Raw genomic sequence first — 21,798 nt, 5'->3', positions numbered from 1 at the left:
AGATTTTGAACGTTATTGCATGCATTAACCCCTTGGGGACGGGTGATTCAGAAAAGCATTCGTATAAAATCAGAATCAAGTTGTAATTAAATAAAAAACGGTAACTTAAATGTAGTCGTTGCTAATTTGACAGACTTACTTTGCTTTTACTTTAATTATTGTTAGTTTAATCACATATATAATCAATGTTAATTCAAAGTATAACTAAATAGTTTTATTTTGAACAAAGTAATGGTGAATTAAATAAATCAAACAATTATAACTCCGCCCACAAATAAACTGCTAAAGAAATACTTTGATTACCAGTTTTATCTTCTTACCCTGATTGATGCGGTTTTATGCTGTCACATATTTGTGACAGTCGGCGCGAAAGAGTTAAAGTCTGATACATGCTGGATGTATATCATATGTATTTTACAACCGTCGTTGAACAGCCGACCCAATCTTGGATTTACGACTACTAATATTCAACTTTGAGGCCTTGTAATTTTGAACCAATCCGGAAGACAAGGAAACTCCTGGATCAATACCTCCTGAAGTATGATTTGTTATTGCAGACGTGCCAACTTTTAATCCCTTCCATTATCATTTTTCCCAGTGGTATTAAAATAGAATTAAAACTTCAATTTTAAACAAACAAATACGTTGTATTTGAAAAAAATTAAGTTGACAACCATGATAGTAACGCATATTAATATATAAGCTTAATTTTTGTAAGAATAATGGTGATCTAAATTATTTAAAAATTAAATTTATAAAAGAAAAAATAGTATATATTTACTACCACTTTAAATATGAAAATAAAATCTCGCGCAAAATGCGGGAGAGTTGGCAGGTATGGTTATTGGAACGTGGAGGACTTTGAGACTAGACAGATTTAACGTGCATCAGTCACCATGCACTACTCGGGGAGTCTTCGACCGGCGGGGATCGAACCCACGACCTCTTGGACATAGGCCCAGTGCCTTACCAACCATGCTATCCCAGCCCTTCTATTCTCCCTATTATAATTATTATTATAAGCGTTGTTGAACAGCAGACCAATTTTTGGGTTTACGACTACTAATGTTCAACACAGTAGCCTTGTAATTTTGAACCCAATTCAGAAGACAACGGAACTCCTGAATCGAGTATTGGGAGAAATTTGTCTTCGTGAAGGATTTTTTGATGGAATTAACCCGCATTTGCGGTACATGGAGAGGAAGACCACGAGAACCACCCACGGATAGCCTGACGGCAAGGCGACTCTAACCCATGATCCGTCGACCACAGAAGATATTTCACGTCAGCACTGTGGTCGGTGCAAGCTGGATGTGGAATTCGTATTGACCAGCCATCGCCGGGATCGAACCCCGGTTCACTTCATTGGAAGGCGAACGCCTGACCCCTGAGCCATCGCGGTTCTCTATTATCCCTATTGAAGTGGTTGCGCAATTAGGAAAACTTCAAATTGAAACGGTGAATAGTTTACTCCCTCTTGATTATTTTTTGCGGATCTTTGCGAGCCCTGTTTTCACTGATACTCTCTTGTATATCGAAGCATTTGGGTCAGTTATGCGGCACGCATCTTAAGATCTAAATCCCTCAATTTCTGAAAAATAAAAATCGTCTGACGGTCGACTTTCCGAACGATCCAGTCCATAGTTTTCACGTGACGTCATTAGTCTTTGATAATAATGCTTTTATCAATATTTTCAATGATTCTATCGGAAAAACTAACTACAATAAAAATTTAAAAGAATATAAAAATACTATAGACTTTTTTTTAAAAAACTTAAGGAGCATTCTGGAGAATCAGAGAACTGAATCACTTATTAGCTTATATTTTAGCTTTGACGAGTTAGTTGTTTTGTTTTCATTGTTGCAACTACTTACTAACTTTTTTCATTGCTATAATAGTCCTTTACCGAACTTTCCTTGATTTTAACTTTTATTTGTTGAAAATTATTTTTTTACATGTTAGTTACTGCACGTTATTTTCCTTTTGAAACATTTCATAGTCCCATAAACTAAACTCTGCTTCTGCATACCTGCCAACTTTTAATCCCTTCCATTATCATTTTTCCCAGTGGTATTAAAATGGAATTAAAACTTCAATTTTAAGCAAACAAATACGCTGTATTTGAGAAAACTTAAGTTGACAACCATGATAGTAACGCATTTTAATATCTGTGCTTAATTTTTGTAAGAATAGTGGTGATCAATATCATTTAAAAATTAAGATTATAAAAGAAAAATAGTATATAATTACTACCACTTTAAATATGAAAATAAAATCTTCCGGAAAATCCGGAAGAGTTGGCAGGCATGCTTCTGCGAAAAAAGAAAGTAAAATAGTTCATGCTAGAGCTCGAATACGTTTAGACAAAAAAGAAAATTAACGTAATGATTCTGTGAATAAATCTGAGTAATTGCTGCGCATCATTTTTTGATAAATGTTACAGATGAGGTTTATCTTCCAACTTTTAAGGAATTTAGGCAATTTTAGAAAATCTTTTTTCTGGTTATAATGAAAGTAATATATTCATAATTAAATAAATTAAAATTTAAATACTTACCACTACCACTAAATTTTTATGTAATTTAAGCAATTATATCAAGTCAGGTAGTCTACAACGTTATAAACATTATAAACTATAAACGTTCCTTAAAAATTCCTAAAGTTTTAAGAGACTTCTGTTCTAAGCGACAAAATAACTATACAATCTTCAATAATAAGAATAAATATAATTTTCTAGAAAAATTTCAAGTTTGGAGGAAAATCCTTGGAACGTTTTGAAAAGCTTTCTTAACGCGTTAAAAAGCTCATTTTCCCTTTATTTTCACTGCCTTTCTGTCTACTCGAAACTTGCTAATAAGTAATCTGAAGGATTTTTTTTTAAATCAAATAGTAATATATGATTGCCTTATCTTTAGTGCAGTACTACATATTAATTATGCTTGCAAGTTTATGTCAATATATGTGAAAAAGTATATGCCGATATATATTTATCTAGATTATTGATCTCCGTGCATGAGATTTGCATCCTGTATTGCATAACAGCATTTGCTGCAGTAAATAAACTTCTGTTAATTTAACTAATTTTATCATTTGGTTAGCATTATGCTAAAATGTTAAAAGTATTATTATAATAGTTTTCCCTAAAGTGTATATGTATTTCGTAACAGTATCATAAAAATGTATTTTATCAAACGAAATTTTTGTTAAATACTTTCAAAATTTGTTCCATATGCATAACTAAAATTTCATCTGGTTTTCCCCGAAGATTTCATATTAATTTTTAAAGTGGTAGCAAAATTCGTGCTATTCCATCTCTTTGAATTGTAATAATAATTATAAATGAGTGTGACTACCACTATTTATAAAAAATTACAATAAATATATAAAATCATAATTAAGACCTCTAGGGATTTCTTTGTCTATTTAATTAAACATAGACGGAGGTGGCCTTGTACTCTGTTTTACCCATTAATAGTTTCCGCAGCAACACTTAAATATATATTTGTGTCAGATAGTTTTTCCGCTTTTGTTTTACTAACACATAAATCCTTTCTCAGAAAGTTTGTAAGTTGGCAGTTATGTATATGTTTGTTAGTAGCATTACTAAGCAATCTCAAGCAAGGAATATGAAATATAGAGAATGGTTTGAATAGTGTTTACCACTATTCAAACCATTCTCCATATAGAAATAGTGAATTTAGTAAAAAGGTAGAGGGAGAGTGAATTTGTTTAAAATAAATATAATAAAATTGTAAAAAAAATTCCATAAGAAAGAAAACTTACACTTTTGCTTTTAAATCCATGCTTGACGTTGCTTAACCCGTTTTGTCCCGAATGTATAAATTGAAATGATAGTAAAAGTGGTTTTATGGAAAAAGTGGTATAATATATTATCGAAATTAATTGGTTTTTCTACTGTTAAGGCATTCAAAAAGTCTTTGATAGATCAAAAAGTACTTGTTCCTTAGAATTCCACATCTAATCAGAAATAACTAAATCATTGTGGTATCTTAGAATCCTTTAATTCACCCAGATAAATGAAAATACCGAAAAAAGTTTCCCTCCACAATGAATGTCTTTGATAAAAGGATCTGTCCTAAATATATGACGCTGGGAGTTAACCGGTTAAGTTGCAGGGATGCCACAGGAGACTAAAAAAGTAAAAAGTGGTGGAAATTTATTTAATTGTTTTGATTTATTATTTGTTAATTTTTTCAGTCATAACTGCCACTATGATTTTCATAAGCTTGTTCAAAATATAACGCATGATTCTGCCTAAAATTGTAATTTAAATTCCATTTTACTACCACTGGGGAAAATCACCCTTGAAAGGATTAAAAGTTGGCAGGTATGTAATACTCAGATTTGACTGTAATTTAACAGAGGCTTCTCAGCCAATAGTCGAATCTTTAAATTTGCCAAAGCAATTTAGTCTCAATTTATATCATATCATCAGATGAAGGGGTGAGATGCCCTCTTCGCGGGCATGTACTCTGCTACTATTTATATCAAGTCAAGTCCTACTAGTAATTTCATAGCTGACAACTAGTACAGCAGTTGAAAAATAATTTTCTCAGTGGTAACAACTGCATTTTGGTGTATTAAAATTTTAAAAAAATATTTTTAAACTACCACGACGAAGAAATAAATTAAAAAGATAATATATAAGATCCATTTGTTGAATAATCACAAACATGCCATCTTTTAATCTTTCCGAGGATGATTTTCCCCAGTGGTTGTAAAATAGTATTTAAATTGCAATTTCATACCTGCCAATTCTTCCGGATTTTCCGGAAGATTTTGTTTTCATATTTAAAGTGGTAGTAAATATATACTATTTTTTCTTTTATAAACTTAATTTTTAAATGATTTTGATCACCACTATTCTTACAAAAATTAAGCACATATATTAACATGCGTTACTATCATGGTTGTCAACTTAAGTTTGCTCATATACATCGTATTTGTTTGCTTAAAGTTGAAGTTTTAATACCGCAGGGAAAAATGATAATGGAAGGGATTAAAAGTTGGCAGGTATGCAATTTAAGGCAGAAGCAAACACTGTATTTTGATAGAGCTAATGCGGGCGATTTCGACGACGATCTGGAATTTGGTGAGGTGCCTGCCCGCGTTAGCGGTCACTTGACCTCTACATCTGATATATTATGCCCTAGGGCGACTGGTATAATTGGCATTAGGATAGTGAAGGAGTACGAGGCAGTTGGCGGCTTATAGTGTCTGCAAGAGCAGCTGAAGTAATGAGTATATGGACGTTTTCAACAGTATTACTTATTAATATATATGCTTAATTATTATAAAAATAGTGGTGGTCAAAAAGATATTAATTAAGTTTATAAATGCAAGGAATAAATAAAAAGTCTACATTTTACTACCACATTAAAGATAGAAGTAAAACTTTACGCCAAATGCGTAAAAGTTGGCAGGTACGTAATCATGTAAATAAAAGTCTTAGAAGTTTTGTTTCTACAAAATTTTTCCGAAGTTTAACGCTGCCTTACTACCACTTTCTAAATGTAATCTGAAATAAATATGCTAGAAAAAGTTGCTAATTTTAATATTTTCGTTTCTTATTAGTTACCACTTTTTACACTTTTAGCCACATGTGGAGTGTTTTGATTAAATTATGCGAAACCATACCGTCCAACTTATGAGGATTTTGAAAATAATTCTTTCTAGTGGTAGCGAACCAAAGTAGAAATTTTTAAAGCAAATGGATCTCTCATAAAACTTTTATCAGAACTTAAGAATCTAGCCATATGGCCTGCACTTTTATAAGTAATAGTGGACAAGTTACGCTAAAATGAATTTTTTTTAAATATTAAGACATTAATTTTGCTACAGTCTAAAAAGAAGATTTCTGAAACTACGGAAATTCCGTAGGAGTTGGAGGGTATGCGAAACTGGCAATTAATCATAAATTACTCATGATCTCCAGAACTTAGATTACTAATTATTAATATTTAAAATGAAAACTTTCATTTTCAAACTCTTTCGTAATATGAAAAAAAATTGCTAATTTTAATCTCTTTTAATAGATTTTCACTTCTTACTAGTTACCACTTCTTACAATTTTAGTCGCTAGTCGCGTTCCTTGATTAAATATTGGCAACATTGAGCTGGATACTTTACTTTTTGTTGAATGATCATAGTGTTGTGTCATCAATACTTCACTTTGTAATAGATATGAAAATTCTTCTTCAGGTTTTTTTCAAAATTTGAAATAATTAGAAAAAAAATATATAAAAAAATGTTTATATTAATTTTTTATTATGAAACGGTCTTAGAAGAGTAGTGATTTTCTTTCGATTTTATTTTCATCAACATGGATTACAGTTCTTTCGATTTTCGCGGAATGTTTTCCTTAATGTTAAAACAATATGTGGGTATTTTAATTATTGTTTTTTGTTAAAGAAAACTGATTTTACCCATTAATTCTTCACCTATCACAAACTTATCCTATTAACTATAATGATAACAATGGTAAAACGCAATAAGTAATGCAACAATAACTTGTACTGCACTTGTACAATGCGCAAAATGAAAAAAAGACCTCTCAGACTAACTTTTGATCTAATGATCGGATGTTCACGTTCTAGGGCTCAAACTTAGTGATTTCAGAGGTGATCTCAAATATGCTAATTAGTCATACGATAGTTTAAGTTACGAAATCAGACACGAAAACTCTTTTTTCTGAATAAACATACCTTTTATTTTCTTAAATGGATTCGGATTTCTGATCCCCAAAATAACAAGGGGTCAAAGTTTGTACCCCTTAACTCTTCTTTACTTTACTGTTTTGCGTATTTAGCTATATCTCGAGAATTTTTAAAGTGAATTGGAAAATTTTTCGCACAATTATAAAATTCGTTTATCCGAAGATATCCATTCCAAAAAACAAAAATTAGTAAATATTTTTCATATTTTATTTAATAATAGTCGAAAAATTTTTGAATTGCGAAACATATAATTTTTACGCCAGTAAAATATTTTTTTTTCTTAGTAATTTATGTGAAATCGAACGAATAATTCTTGAGAAATCGGAACTTTAAAGATGTATTTTTGATTAGAATTACTAAAACTGAGACATCAATAAATAAATAAATAAAAAGTAAAAAATAAAATAAAATAAATAAATAAGAAAGTTTTCCCTTGCAAACCTTTGGTCTACGATTAGTTATAAAAAGTATCTTTTTTTTTTAGCTGTACTTCCTAGGTCTCATTTCATAAAGGAGAATTATAAAATCATTGGTTCAATTGCATTAAGTTCGAAACACATAAAGAACGGATTTATATATTCTTTCATAAATGATTGATTTTGCAATTCATATGAGATTACATTAAGCTTTCAATATGCTTAACATATTTCAAAATTTTCCTGTTTCTATTCATATCCTTTTATTCTTGGCGCAAAGATTTGGCGTCATAAGACCCCCTTTACCTTCGAATAAATTACAGTAGTCCCGCCAGTCACGAAGGGGGTTTCGTCTTTCGTTCAATGGGCGAAGGGAAACAATGCATATTGCTTCCAGACTATGATGGTAAAAAAAAAAAGTGGAAAGAATGGATATTGATTTATAGAATTCCAATATAAGCATTCGCCCTCCCCTCGCCAAAAGACTTGGTTGGCATTAAATTTTATACCTCAACTTTCATTTTATTATTTTCCACGCCCTACTCTTTCAATTTTTTTGTTGTTGATCGGTCTTATTTTTTTTCCATTTCCTTACATTGTTTCACCTCTGTGTTTTATTCTTACTTGATGTAACTTGAAGAATTTAGAAGAACGTAAGTGGAATAGAATTGACTGATTTTTGACAGTTTTTTTTTTTAATGAAACGTCTTTTGGTTGAATAAAGCTATTGCAAGTTCAAAAGAAGAAATTAAATATTTTTACACCCGTACATACCTGCCAACTTCTACGGTCGCTGAAAAAGATCTTACAAAGTGGTAGTATAACAACAATTGCAGTTGGAAATATTTTCTAAAAATTAACCCCTTGGGGACGGGTGATTCAGAAAAGCATTCGTACAAAATCAGAATCAAGTTGTAATTAAATAAAAAACGGTAACTTAAATCTAGTCGTTGTTACTTTGACAGACTTACTTTGTTTTTACTTTAATTATTGTTAGTGTAATCATATATATAATCAATGTTAATTCAAAGTATAACTAAATAGTTTTATTTTGAACAAAGTATTGGTGAATTAAATAAATCAAACAATTATAACTCCGCCCACAAATAAACTGCTAAAGAAATACTTTGATTACCAGTTTTATATTTTTAACCTGTTTGATACGGTTTTATGCTGTCACGTATTTGAGTTTAAAAGCCAAAATAATCGAAACCATTTCTCAATCAGAATCGGCTCAGTTAAAATTGCTGCTGCAAGATTTGCAGTTGGGGGATAAACGACCGTCACAGCTTCTGTTAGAGATGCAAAATCTCTCTTGCCAAAGGCTTAACAACGATATATTGCGTACTTTGTGGCAACAACGTTTGCCAGTTCATGTGCAGCAAATTTTGTCTGTTTGCAAAGACCCAATTAATGAACTAGCTTTAATTGCCGATAAGATATGCGAAATATCTTGTTTCCAATCGGTATCTGAAGTTAAAATTTCTCAGGAAAATTTAACCCTTCAATCATTGCGTGAAGAAATTTCGATTCTTAGCGCTAACGTTGATAGATTATCTAGATCCTCTAGACAACGTAATCGTGATAGAAGTGGCAATCGTCGATACAGACATTCAAATTTACATAGTCGTACTCCTGACAATCGACGTACAGGTAAATTATGTTGGTATCATAATCGTTTTGGTAATAAAGCACACAAGTGCATACAACCATGCCAATTTTCGGAAAACTAAACGGCTCGTCTGATGTAGCGACGGCAGATGTTAGCCAGTCTCACAGTCGCCTTTTTGTTTATGATAAAATATCTGGTTTCAGATTTCTCGTAGACAGCGGCGCAGCAGTTAGCTGTTTTCCTAAAAATTTAACAAGAAATAACATAATTCAGGAATTAAATTTGTATGCTGCAAACGGTTCTAAAATTTCAACTTACGGCAATAAGCGCTTAGAACTAGATCTTGGTTTGCGTAGAAGGTTCGACTTCAATTTTATCATTGCTGATGTGTCAAGCCCTATTATTGGTGCGGATTTTTTGGAACGTTTCGGACTGTTGGTCGATGTTAAAAATCGTCGATTACTTGACAGTTTGACAATAGTTTTTTCTAAGGGCATTTCATGTCCTGGACCATCATATGGATTAACTTTGGTCTCATCAGAAAACCATTATCATGATTTGTTGATCAAATATCCGAATATTTTAAGTTTCAATCAAAATGCACCGCGCCAAGACAACGGTGTGACACATTGCATTGAAACATTTGGACCCCCGGTTTTTTCCAAAGCAAGACGTTTATCGCATGAGAAATTAAAAATTGTTCGTAAAGAATTCGTCAATTTAATAAAGCAAGGTATTGTTCGTCCATCTAAAAGCCCGTGGGCAAGCGCGATACATTTGGTTTCAAAGAAAAATGGAGAATTTCGAATATGTGGTGATTTTCGTCGTTTAAATGCCAAAACTATTCCTGATAGATATCCGATACCTCATATACAGGATTTTTCGCATAATTTAAATGGAAAAACTGTATTTTCTAAATTAGATTTAGTAAAAGCATATAACCAAATAAGAGTTGAAACTTCCGATGTACCTAAAACAGCAGTTATCACACCAATTGGACTTTTCGAATATATATTTTTGCCTTTCGGTTTAAGAAATGCCGCACAAACATTTCAACGTTTTATTGATAATGTTTTAAGAGACATAGACTGCTGTATAGCATATTTAGATGATATTTTCATTTTCTCTGAAACAGAAGAAAAGCATAAATCTGATTTAGACAAAGTTCTTAAACGTTTAAACGATTTCAGTTTAATAATCAACTCAGAAAAATGCGTTTTTGGTGTAAAGGAAGTTTTTTTTTTGGATATTTAGTTTCAAAAAATGGTTATCAGCCTATACCTGAAAAAGTAAAAGCTTTAAGAGACTTTCCTTTGCCTAAATTTGTAGAACAATTACGCAGATTTTTAGCTATGGTAAATTTATATCACAGATTTTTTAAAGATGCAGCTAAAATCCAATCTTGTTTACACGACTTTACCCTTTGGGGACGGGTAATTCAGAAAAGCATTCGTACAAAATCAGAATCAAGTCGTAATTAAATAAAAAATGGTAACTTAAATGTAGTCGTTGCTAATTTCACAGACTTAATTTGCTTTTAATTTAATTATTGTTAGTTTAAACATATATATAATCAATGTTAATTCAAAGTATAATTAAATAGTTTTATTTTGAACAAAGGATTGGTGAATTAAATAAATCAAACAATTATTACTCCGCCCACAAATAAACTGCTAAAGAAATACTTTGATTACCAGTTTTATATTTTTAACCTGTTTGATACGGTTTTATGCTGTCACGTATTTGTGACAGTCGGCCCGAAAGGGTTAACTAAGGGTAAAGCTAAAAAAGATAAAACACCTATAATTTGGACTGATAGGGAAATTTCTGCTTTTGAGGCAGTTAAAGATGCGATTGCTAATGCTGTTTTGCTAGCACATCCCTTACCAAACGCAAATTTATCTCTTGCTGTAGATTCTTCAGATTTTGCTATTGGTGCAGTTTTGCAACAAAAAATAAACAATGAATTACAGCCTTTGAGTTTTTATTCTCGCAAATTTAATGCTGCAGAGCAAAAATACAGCACTTATGATAGGGAATTGCTTGCAATTTATTCAGCTATCAAACATTTTCGGCACATGCTTGAAGGTCGAAATTTTCTAGTGTACACTGATCGCAAACCTCTCATTTACGCATTTCAGCAAAAAAGTGAGAAATGCTCTCCAAGACAAATGCGACATTTAGAGTTTATTAGTCAGTACACTACAGATTTTCACATGTTCATATAGACATTGTAGGTCCTCTACCACCATCAAGAGATTACAGGTACATACTTATATGTATTGACCGTTTTTCTAGGTGGCCTGAGGCATTTCCAATGCAGAATCAGACAACTGACACAGTTGCAGAAACATTCTTTGCTGGTTGGATAGCCAGATTTGGCGTTCCGGAGACTGTCACAACTGATCAAGGTCGCCAGTTTGAATCAGAACTATTTTCTTCCTTGCCTAAGTTTTTGGGAACACAGAAAACTAGGACGGTAGCTTACAATCCAAAGTGTAATGGAGCTATTGAAAGGTTTCATAGAAGCCCAAAAAATGCTATTAAATGCCACCTAACTGAGCGCTGGATGGAAGTTTTACCAACAGTTTTGTTGGGCATTCGCTCAAGTTTAAAGGAAGATATTGATTGCACACCAGTTGAAATGGTGTATGGTTGTTCGATACGCCTTCCAGCTGAATTTTTTCGCAACTCTTTTTCTAAATCTGTAACATCTCATTCTGATTTTTTACAGAAACTTCGTGAAAAAATGAGAGATTTGCGCCCTGCTCCTCTGAATACTCGTGGTGCCACACGTCCAATCTTCATCAGTAAAGATCTGAAGTCTTGTAGCCACGTTTTTGTCAGGATAGACAGTGTCCGACGTCCTTTGGAACAGCCCTATAAAGGCACATTTAAAGTAATTTCACGAACTAACAAAGTTTTTGTTCTAGATCTTGAAGGACAGAAATCTAGTGTTTCTATCGACAGATTAAAGCCTGCCTATTTTCTATCTGATTAAGTTGCAGACTCTACCAATCAGTCTCCTATGGTAAAGCCAGAAGTAACTACTAGGTCTGGAAGGAAAGTTCGATTTGCCCTGCCATTTCAAGCCTAAACGTCTTACAGACTGGAAGGGGAGTACTGTAGAGTTCGCTATATCAGACCTGCTGATCGAAATATCGGACCTGCAACCTCTCATCCTGATATTCTTTCTGCTGTCAGAAATTAACTGTAACTGACTGCAGGATACTGATGTCATAATTATTCATCGCACATTTTCTCCAGTATATATATATATATATGTGTGTCTGTGAAACCACAAAACTACTACTACTCAGTGTTATACACTATTTTGAATTTTAATTTATTTTTAAGTTAGTCACGCAGTTTTTGTGACTCTATCAGTTTTCTGGAAAATAAAATATTTATTTTTATATTCTGATTGTTTTGATGTTGTCTTTGGTTCCGTAAAAATGTAAGAACGCTATGATTCGTTTCTGCACATACATTTAACTACCACTTTAAATATAGAAATAGATATGTATTAGAAATAGATATTTAAATTGATATGCATGAAAAATAACTTATGAATATAAAAAAATTTAAATTAAATGGCTCGTTTTTAAATGAAAATTTACTGGGGAGCGGCTTGCCATAAGTTAAGTGTTGTTTTGAAGAAGGATCTATTACGTGAGCAGAAACACAGTTTTTTCCCCCCTACAGGTATTATATTAACTCTTACGATGTTGACAGAATTTCCATGCACCCAATAGCGACAAAGACTGATTCCTTGAAATTAGAGTCATAATATACGGATTCGTACGTGTATGATAGTCGGTATCGGTCGCTCACAGTTAACATAAATTTCAACGGAATCAAAAATGAATTCTCTTAACCTCTTCAAGACGGGAGAGTCATATATACATTCTCAGGTTGTCGATAATCAAATTAAGAAAATATAAAACTGGTAGCCAAACTATTTTTAAAACAGTTTATTTGTGAGCGGGGTAGTAATAGTTTATTTAATTCACCACTACTTAGTTCGAATTAAAAATGGCATAGTTACACTTTTAACGCACTAGTATTGGATGTTTTAGATTTAAAGTGAAATCAAAAATAAGTTTGTCAAATTAGCTATGCCCAAATATAAGCTACCGCTTTTTACTTTTTACTATCCTGATTCTATACGAATACATTTATGACTAAGCCGTCCCGAGAAGGTTAAGCATTGATGATCAAGGTGGATTAAGCGATTTTTAAACAAACTTTGAATAACTTATTTACGATTAATGTTGGTTTATAAAGATAAAAAATAGCTCCACGAAAAATTCTCCTGGGTGTCCATGCACATTGGCAGCTATTCAAATAACACCACAGCACCCACAGCATCAACTTACTTAATAACACTCTGATGTTCACTTTTATTTTTGCGTTCACTCTTCTTTCCCAAAGAAAGCTCTTCCTCTTCTAATTTATAACACATACCTGGTGGGGGATTAGCTAGCGAGATTACCCGGGTAATTGGCAAGTACTTAGGGTAGATTTGTATGGATTATTAACATCTCTCTCCCTTGTGTAATTGCGTCATTTTCTGCTTACGGAGAATTATTTTTGTATCGATACCTCAGTTTTGATCTTGTTTCTGAACCAGTTTGAATGAGTTCAACCTGCACCACCAAAAATTAAAAAAAAGCTATTTTATTTTCATTACTGATGCATAGCTGCCAACTAGTACGCCATTGAGAAATAATTTTCTCAGTGGTAGCGACAATAGCGTTTTGGCATATTAAATCTTTAAGTTTAAAGTTCCAAAAAATTGACGACTACAATGAGGAATCAATAATTTAAACAAATATAAAAGCAACCTCGATTTGTTGTCTAATTATGCTTATAGATGTCTTAATAATTTTGTTTTTAAAAAATTCTTCAAAATTTAATTGTTGTTTTACTACCACTTTTTAAAATCTTTTCAGATTGGCAGATATTGCAGTTTCCTTTATGAATCATAGAAAAATGAATTTTTATAATCCAGTATTCCCAGAATAATCCATTGCTTTTTTTAAAGTATCATAAAATTGAGTTCCTTAATAACTAATTCTTAGTTTAGATTTTGATCTCTATAATCAGATATGCCAACCTGCTCCACTTTGAAAAAAAATATTTTCAAGTGGAATTGAAATTAAGTTATTTTTCGTTTAGAATTTATCTACCTCTATGTATCGAAAATTCAAAGTATCATATTAAATGCGACGTAATTGCAATTAATTCTTGCTTCCGCAACTAAATTAAATAAATTGAGGCCCCTCACGGGGCCGGTACTTAAGTAAAGTCACCACCTAGGCATAGTTGCAATTAACTCGTATTTTCTACTTAAAAACAAAGCGTAATTATCCGATTTCAGCAAATTTAACTATTTATTTCGTAACCAGTTTATTGGAATTTTTGCTGGAAACGGAACAATTTGCGTCTCTGCTATATATAATATTTTAAACACATGTATTAAAGGCTTCATAAATATCTGATTTAGGGTACCGGTGATATTTACTTATTATAATTTTTTTTTGTTGCTTTTATTTATCAATACAATTGTAATTTTACATCCACTAGTAATAAAATATCTCAAACTCTTCTTATGTTGATAACAGCGCATTTATTTTAATAAAAATTTCTTATGATTTTTTTCACTGATCCTGATACGGAACAACCTGAACGGTCTATGTGGAGCTGGCTGAATTAGCTAACTCCGCCTGAGATGATGCTCGGCTACTATTTTCACCATTAACACGTTGAATGCCACGCTAATTTTACATGTGGAGCTGGCTGAATTAGCTAACTCCGCCTGAGATGATGCTCGGCTACTATTTTCACCATTAACACGTTGAATGCCACGCTAATTTTACATGGTTTGCCCGTCTGAACACAACGGTATATTACTACAATCTAAATATGCAAATATTAAACAGAGTTTGTTACTTTGCAAAAGGTTTATAATGACATATTTACAAGTGGGGAATAATATAAGCCTACGAATTGTTTAGAAATAGTGGTGGATAAAAATCTACTAAATTGAGTTTATTAAGCCAAGAATCACAATTAATAAACTACCACTTGAAAATATTTATTCGCTGTCCGGAGTGAGTTGGCATCTGTGTGTATGTAAATAAAACTATTTTTGTGTGTTCCATATTGCATTAATTTCTTCAAACCATTTTAGTAACTATAATATTATAAAAAAGTTAAACATTTACTCGAATTATGTGTTTCTAATAATTTTGGCTTCGTCGGTCACCGGCGACCCCATGGCGCTACGAGCAAACTCAGTGCCGGTCACCTGTGACCCCCATGGTATTCAACGTGTTAATATAAATGAGCACGCGTATGCTACGTATTACATTATTAAAAAAAGTATTTTAAAATTGCTAAATATTTTTCATTATAAAAATCGGTTTTTAGGTAATTTTTTTCAGTTAACTTACAAATGTTAACGCTGTTAAAAGAAATCATAATTCTTTTTTATTTACTTAGTATATTTAGTATTATTTTATTTAGTATTATATTTAGTAATGGTCATGATGTAATTACATTATTAAAAAGCTATTTAAAAAATGTTTAATAATTTTAATTATAAAAAGCCGGTTTTTAGGAAATTCTTTTCAGTACACTTATGAATATTAACACTCTCAAAATAAATCACTATTCCTCTTTATTTAATAAGTATATTTAGTAATCAGTATAAGAGATACATAACTAAGTAAATAGTATAAAAAATAAATTTGGGCTGATTTTCTATCTTTATCGTTCTCGCTAAGAATCAAGGGGGAAAAATAGTCTTCAAGAGGAAGATAATACAGGAATTCTGCGTTTCCTTTCGGTTTAATAAGCTCATTTAATTATATAAGTGAATTTGGAAGAAATTTTCTCAACACAGAATCGACACACAAGAATTAGCAGAAGACAGAAATTAATGTATCTGCTTTACTCCATTTCCGTATTGTTAATTGTTAAAAGATGAACTTGTAGAAGAGTAATCTTTTGGGCGAATTTTTTTTTGTTGATACATACAGGAAAAGTTTTAAAAGTGCCTGAAGATTTCCTCTCTTTCTTTTTATTTCGAATGTTTTCCTAATTTTACTAGCGATTTAAACGATACGTCTTTGGGTCAAAATACATTATATATGCACACTACTTTTAATTATTCACTTTTTATTGCTCAATCATTAATAATTAAGACTTCGTTTAATAATAGTTATATATGATTTTAGCTTGCAATGGAAAAGAAAATAATTGTATGAATATTAAAAATAAGTTGTTTAGGTGTTTCCTTTTTATTTTGAAGAATTAAAATGAAATAAAATAAATTGCCATGAATAGTTATAATAAATTGTCACATCTCCGACAAACTGAGCCTATAAAATTATAAATTTGAACAAACACAGTTATATAAATTTAATTTTAGTCAGTTAATATTTTTCCTAAATAATAAATAGCCAACAATAAATATAAATATTAAATTTCTTAAATAAATATGTATATCCTGTACAATATATATAAGTACAAATTAAAGTTTCTGGTTATATTCGTATCGAAACTATTAAGAAAAAATACATTTAATTTTAAAACATTAAAGTAAATTATTTAATGAATTATAGAGCAATTTTTTATTTATAATTATATAATTACGTAAATTTAGTTTTAATAAATATTTTTTGTAAATAATAAATATCCAACAAACAACATATATAATTAATTTCCTAAATAAATATGTATATCCAAATAAGTTTAACTAAATAATTCTCTAAATAATAAAAAAAAAGTAAATATCCTTCTGCTTATATATTTTATGTACTGACGTTATGCAAAATTTATTAATATATGACTTAGTTTTTCGATCTAAAAATAGCTATACATTATATATAAGTGCAACTTAAAGTTTTTAATTAAATTCGCTACGGAATTATTAAAAAAAAACAATACATTTAATTTTAAAGCAAAAAAGTAAATTATTAAATGAATTAAAGAGCAATTTTTTATATATAATTTTCAAAACAAATAATTTGGAAGATTTTCGAAACACATACTTTTGAAGATTTCACGTGGCTGAACTGATGGCACCATTTGAAAGATCATGCTTGAAACTTATAAAAAACGGGATTTTTTTTTTTTGCCCATGCATGGGGTTATTTTACTCACACACCTACTTCCACTTAAATAATTATTTTGAGATATCAGAGATGCCAACTGCTGCGGACACTCCAAAAAAAATAAAAAAAACTGTAAATAACTACTAAATAAATTTTGCAAATATTTGACGATTTTTGCTTGCTTTTTAGGAGGTATAAGCATTGCATATACAGAGATGCCAACTTGCTCCGGACAGCAAATATATATTTTAAAGTGGTAGTTTATTAATTTTGATTCCTTTTTTAATAAATTCAATTTAGTAGCTTTTTATCCACCACTATTTTTAAATAATGTGTAGGCTTATATAATTCACCGCTTTATAGTACTTTTGTCATGTTACCTGTTAAAAAGCAGGCAAAAATAGTCAAATAATTGCAAAATTCACTTAGTAGTATTTACCGTTTTTCTAATTATTTTTGCGTGTCCGGAGCAGTTGGCATCTCTGCATATATCCTCTCAAGTGTTGAATAATATAAGCCTACGAATAATTTAGAAATAGTGGTGAATATAAAACTATTAAATTGAATTTATTAAACCAAGAATCACAATTGTTAAACTTCCACTTTAAAATATATATTTGATGTTCAAAATTTAAAAGAAATTACCCGTGGATAATAAAATGAATAGAAATGAAAAAAAAAAACATCTAAGGAAGTAATTTTGAATTTTTTAGTGATATTCTGATTCTGAAATTAAATAGCTTTATCTTTATCAAATGAAACTATTAAGTCTTGTTAGCTGCTCTTTTCTGAAGTTTCACTCACTTTGCTGTATATTTTTTTCTCTCTGGAGAAAAAATCTTTTTCCAATAAATTTAGTGGTTACTTCTTAACTATTAAGATTGCTTAAACAAATGTTTTTTTTTATACTGAAATTCTCAAAATTTAAGCTTCATCCTGCCTGTCCTCCTGTATAGTCAAATTGAGATATTGGGTATTTATCAAACTGAATCCGTTCCATTTATGTTCATATATATTTGAAGTTAAGAAGTTGTGAATTGCTTAAAATACCACTAGATTATATAAAAATAGGATTTTATAGTAATTCATTTTTAAGAAATTTATGTTCCATGATCTGAGAGGCAATTACGTACCTGCCAACTTTCACTCTTTCCGATAATGGATTTTCAGAGTGGTTGTAAAACAATAAACGAAAAACTATATTTATATTTTGATCCCGTTGAAATTCACTTGCGCAAGGATTATTACGCTTTGATATATTTATTGTAATTATTTATATGTAGTGGTGGTCAAACTCATTTATAATTATCATTATAATTCAAAAAGTTAATTGGAATAACCTGAGTATTGCTACCACTTTAAATATAAAAATAAAATCATCCGGAAGTGTTGGCAGGTATGCAATTATAAGAATAAATTATTGATTTTATAATGTCGGTAAGAATGAGAAGCTGATCTTAGAGCGCGGATAAAAATAATTTCTAGGATAGTTACATTTGTTTCATATTTTCGAATCAACTAGAATTGCTATATCACCATTTTTTTTTAAATCAATTTATTGTTAAATCACCTTTTCAAGAGGTTCATTTGAAGTAGTAGCGTATAACCTTTTATCTACCGATGATACTAATGATAGATAATTTAGTACGTGTTTTATACTTAGCATGTAAACTTTATCTAAAAATATTTCATTGCACGTACTTTTTTTCATTTGAGATTTTTTACATAATATTTTTCTTGTGGTAACTTGATTAAGCCGAACTTTTTAAAAAAGTATAACTTTCTATGAAACTTTATCAGATTTTAACAATTGCATACGTAAAACACTTACAAAAAATTTTATTACAGGTGTTATAAAATAATTTTTTTTAAAAGAAGTGGTAGGCAAGCCTTATAAAAGTTAGAGAAAAATATTTCAGTGTTAAATATTTAAAAGCTAAAACTTTCAATTCTCTTCAAAATCATGAAAAAACATTTTCTTGATTTATGAAAAATGAAAATAAAATCTTCGGGAAAATCCGGAAAAGTTGGCAGGTATGACATAGTCCCTTTGGTAAATGTCCGAAATAAGGCTCCTATACTATCAGAGCTGGCCTATAAAGCAAGTTAACGTTATTTTAGTATTCGTTATGTTATTACAGAGATGCCAAATGCTGCGGACACGCCAAAATAATTTAAAAGACCGTAAATAACTACTAAGTAAATTTTGCATATAGTTGACAATATTTGCTTGCTTTTAAAAATGTAAAGCATGCATAACCTCCAACTGCTACGGAATTTCCGTAGTTTCAGAAATCTTCTTTTCAGAATTAGCAAAATTAATGTCTTAATATTTTAAAAAAATTAATTTTAGCGTAACTTGTCCACTATTACTTATAAAAGTGCAGGTCATATGGCTAGATTCTTAAGTTCTGAAAAAAGTTTTATGACGGATCCATTTGCTTTAAAAATTTCTACTTTGGTTCGCTACCACTTGAAAGAATTATTTTCAAAATCTTCATAAGTTGGAGGGTATGAGCATGTAAAAAATACTAAAAAGTGGTGAATTATATAAGCCTACGCATTGTTTAGAAATAGTGGTGGATTAAAATCTACTAAATCGAGCTTATTAAACCAAGAATTACAATTAATAAACTACCACATGAAAATATCTATTCGCTGTGCTTATGTTAGCTCTTTGCTCCAACAATAAATGACTACCACAGGGCAGCATTCTGGGACCGATATTATACATATTATACACTTATGATTTTCCTATAAAAAAGCCGATTATAACAGCCTATTACGCAGACGATACCGGTATTATTATTAAATCCAGAAACCCAAATCATGCTCTTCAAAAACTACAAGACCATATAGACGAAATAGAAGACTGGTGCTTAAAATGGAAAACTGCAGTAAATGCTGGAAAATCACAAATATTAATTATACAAAAAAGAAGAATTAAAATACTTCCACAACCAAAAATGTTCAACATACCAATACCAATAGTTAAAAAAGCAAATTATCTTGGCCTTATAATCAATAGCAAACTCACCTGGAATGATCACATCAAAAGCACAATAGATAAAGCAAATGCAGCAATAATAGCCATACAACCATTAATATATAATCAGAATATGTCACTTAAACTAAAGAAGCTACTATATACAGCAATGATCCGCCCAATACTTACCTATGCCTCACCTGCCTGGACAACGATACCTCAACATCTACTGAAGAAATTAAACCAATGCCAAAACAAGATCCTTAGAAAAATAACTTGTGCAAGATGGTTCATCCGGAATACCAATATACATGCAGACCTCAAAATACCAACTCTATCACAGCATATATACAAGTTAAACGCAGATTTTTTCGATAAAGCCATAGAATGTAAAACAGCAAATTTTAATGAAATCTTTAAATTTGAAAATTATATCAAAGATAAAAACTACAGACCAATAGCTGCACATTTCACCTCCGACGCCTCATATCATAACTATCAAAACAAATAATTTCATCAACTTTTCTGAAAATAACGTTTACTCATGCTGATACAATTCTGAACAACTCCAAAATCAAACAAACACAGTTTAGAGCGAGCTGCTCAATTTATTTTTTATTCCTTTTTAGTTATTCAAGCAAAGAGCTTGAAACATTCATAAAAGCAACTCCATTGCCTGCTTACCTCATTGCTCAACCAAAACTGTTCTAAAATTCCAGATAAATGGGATAGGGGCCGCTTCGCGGCCCAGGTGCCCAATAACATCAGAACACTAGACTAGGACTAGTAATTTTAGATCTATCAAAGACTTTTTGAATACCCTTACAGCAGAAAAAACAATTAATTTCGACAATACTGTACTTAGTTATGACGATATCTAGCGATTAATACCACTTTTTCCATAAAACCACTTTTTGTATCATTTCAATTTATAAACTCGGGACAAAACGAGTTAAAGTACTCGCACGGCATAGAGTTAAAATGTTAACAAAATCTACGAAAATTCTGAGAGCTTTTATTTTTTAATTGTCTACCATTCAGCACGATATTTCGCAACAAACGTAGAAGTTGGCAGCCCTGAAAATGAATGAAGATGGCTGAGCCAACTACTAAAAGCCTCTACAAAGTATCTGACAGATTGTCTAATCAAACTACTTAAAAAGTGAACCAGTCTGCAAATTAACCAGCCTCTATTTAAAAAAATCACGTAAGAAATTTCTCTTATATTTATGTATGTAAAGCAAATTAAACCAAAGATAGTCAAATAAGAGGTTCACTGGAGCCAGTTTGTACACGTAGCAAAAATACTATACGATTACAATAAAACACATAAACAAATAATAAATATAAATTCAGTAAAAGACATAGACAAGTAAGAATTATATTTCAACATATTCGATGTGCGATAAGGTGCTGTATTTAATTAAATTTACTTTAACATTTTAGCTTATGTGGAGAAGTTTAGCTTAACTTTAACTCGCCATTTTCCACACAAGCGATCAGCTGGCACTGTCGTCATAGGTCACATGTGTGGGTATATTTGATTTTCTTCTTGAAGTGCAAGTACCCAATTCGGCTTTTTTCCAGAAAAAAATTACTCCCTTTGTTTCAAATTAATTGCTATATTAGAATAGTTTTGTATTGATCATTGATATTGGTGATTTTGTTTTAATGTTTTTCGGAAATTTAAAAGGGCTATTCTGTAAATTAACAAGATTTATAAGCCAAGCATTCTTTTTTTAAATCAGTATCCAATTAGTTTAAAAAATCTAGGATACACACCCTTCATTTCATAACGACACTTTCACCAGTAATCGCATAAAACAATCTTCTAACTAATGAATTCTGAACTCATAAATTGTATTATTTTACTTTAACTCCATTGGAAGTTTTTTTATGATTCCCTCTGCTTAAAATACAGCA

The 21,798-nt window shown here is 30.9% G+C and overlaps 1 protein-coding gene across 1 annotated transcript in view; it reads left to right on the top strand.

Moving 5' to 3' along the window:
• The first annotated feature begins 8,865 nt into the window (after positions 1-8,865).
• LOC147810784 (uncharacterized) overlaps positions 8,866-21,798 on the top strand; it is a 77,110-nt gene continuing 64,177 nt past the window's right edge. Inside the window, exons 1-3 of the mRNA XM_087162083.1 lie at positions 8,866-9,859; positions 10,519-10,914; positions 10,995-11,665. Of these exons, the coding sequence (XP_087018209.1) occupies positions 8,866-9,859; positions 10,519-10,914; positions 10,995-11,665 (2,061 nt within the window). The remainder of the gene's footprint in view (positions 9,860-10,518; positions 10,915-10,994; positions 11,666-21,798) is intronic.

This window comes from Parasteatoda tepidariorum, chromosome 4 (genome assembly GCF_982258835.1).
Source record: "Parasteatoda tepidariorum strain Cologne lab strain chromosome 4, Ptep-v5.0, whole genome shotgun sequence".
NCBI classification, from domain to species: Eukaryota; Metazoa; Arthropoda; class Arachnida; order Araneae; family Theridiidae; genus Parasteatoda; species Parasteatoda tepidariorum.
Note: the sequence above shows the minus strand (reverse complement) of the source record. Positions and strands in the feature narration are given on the sequence as shown.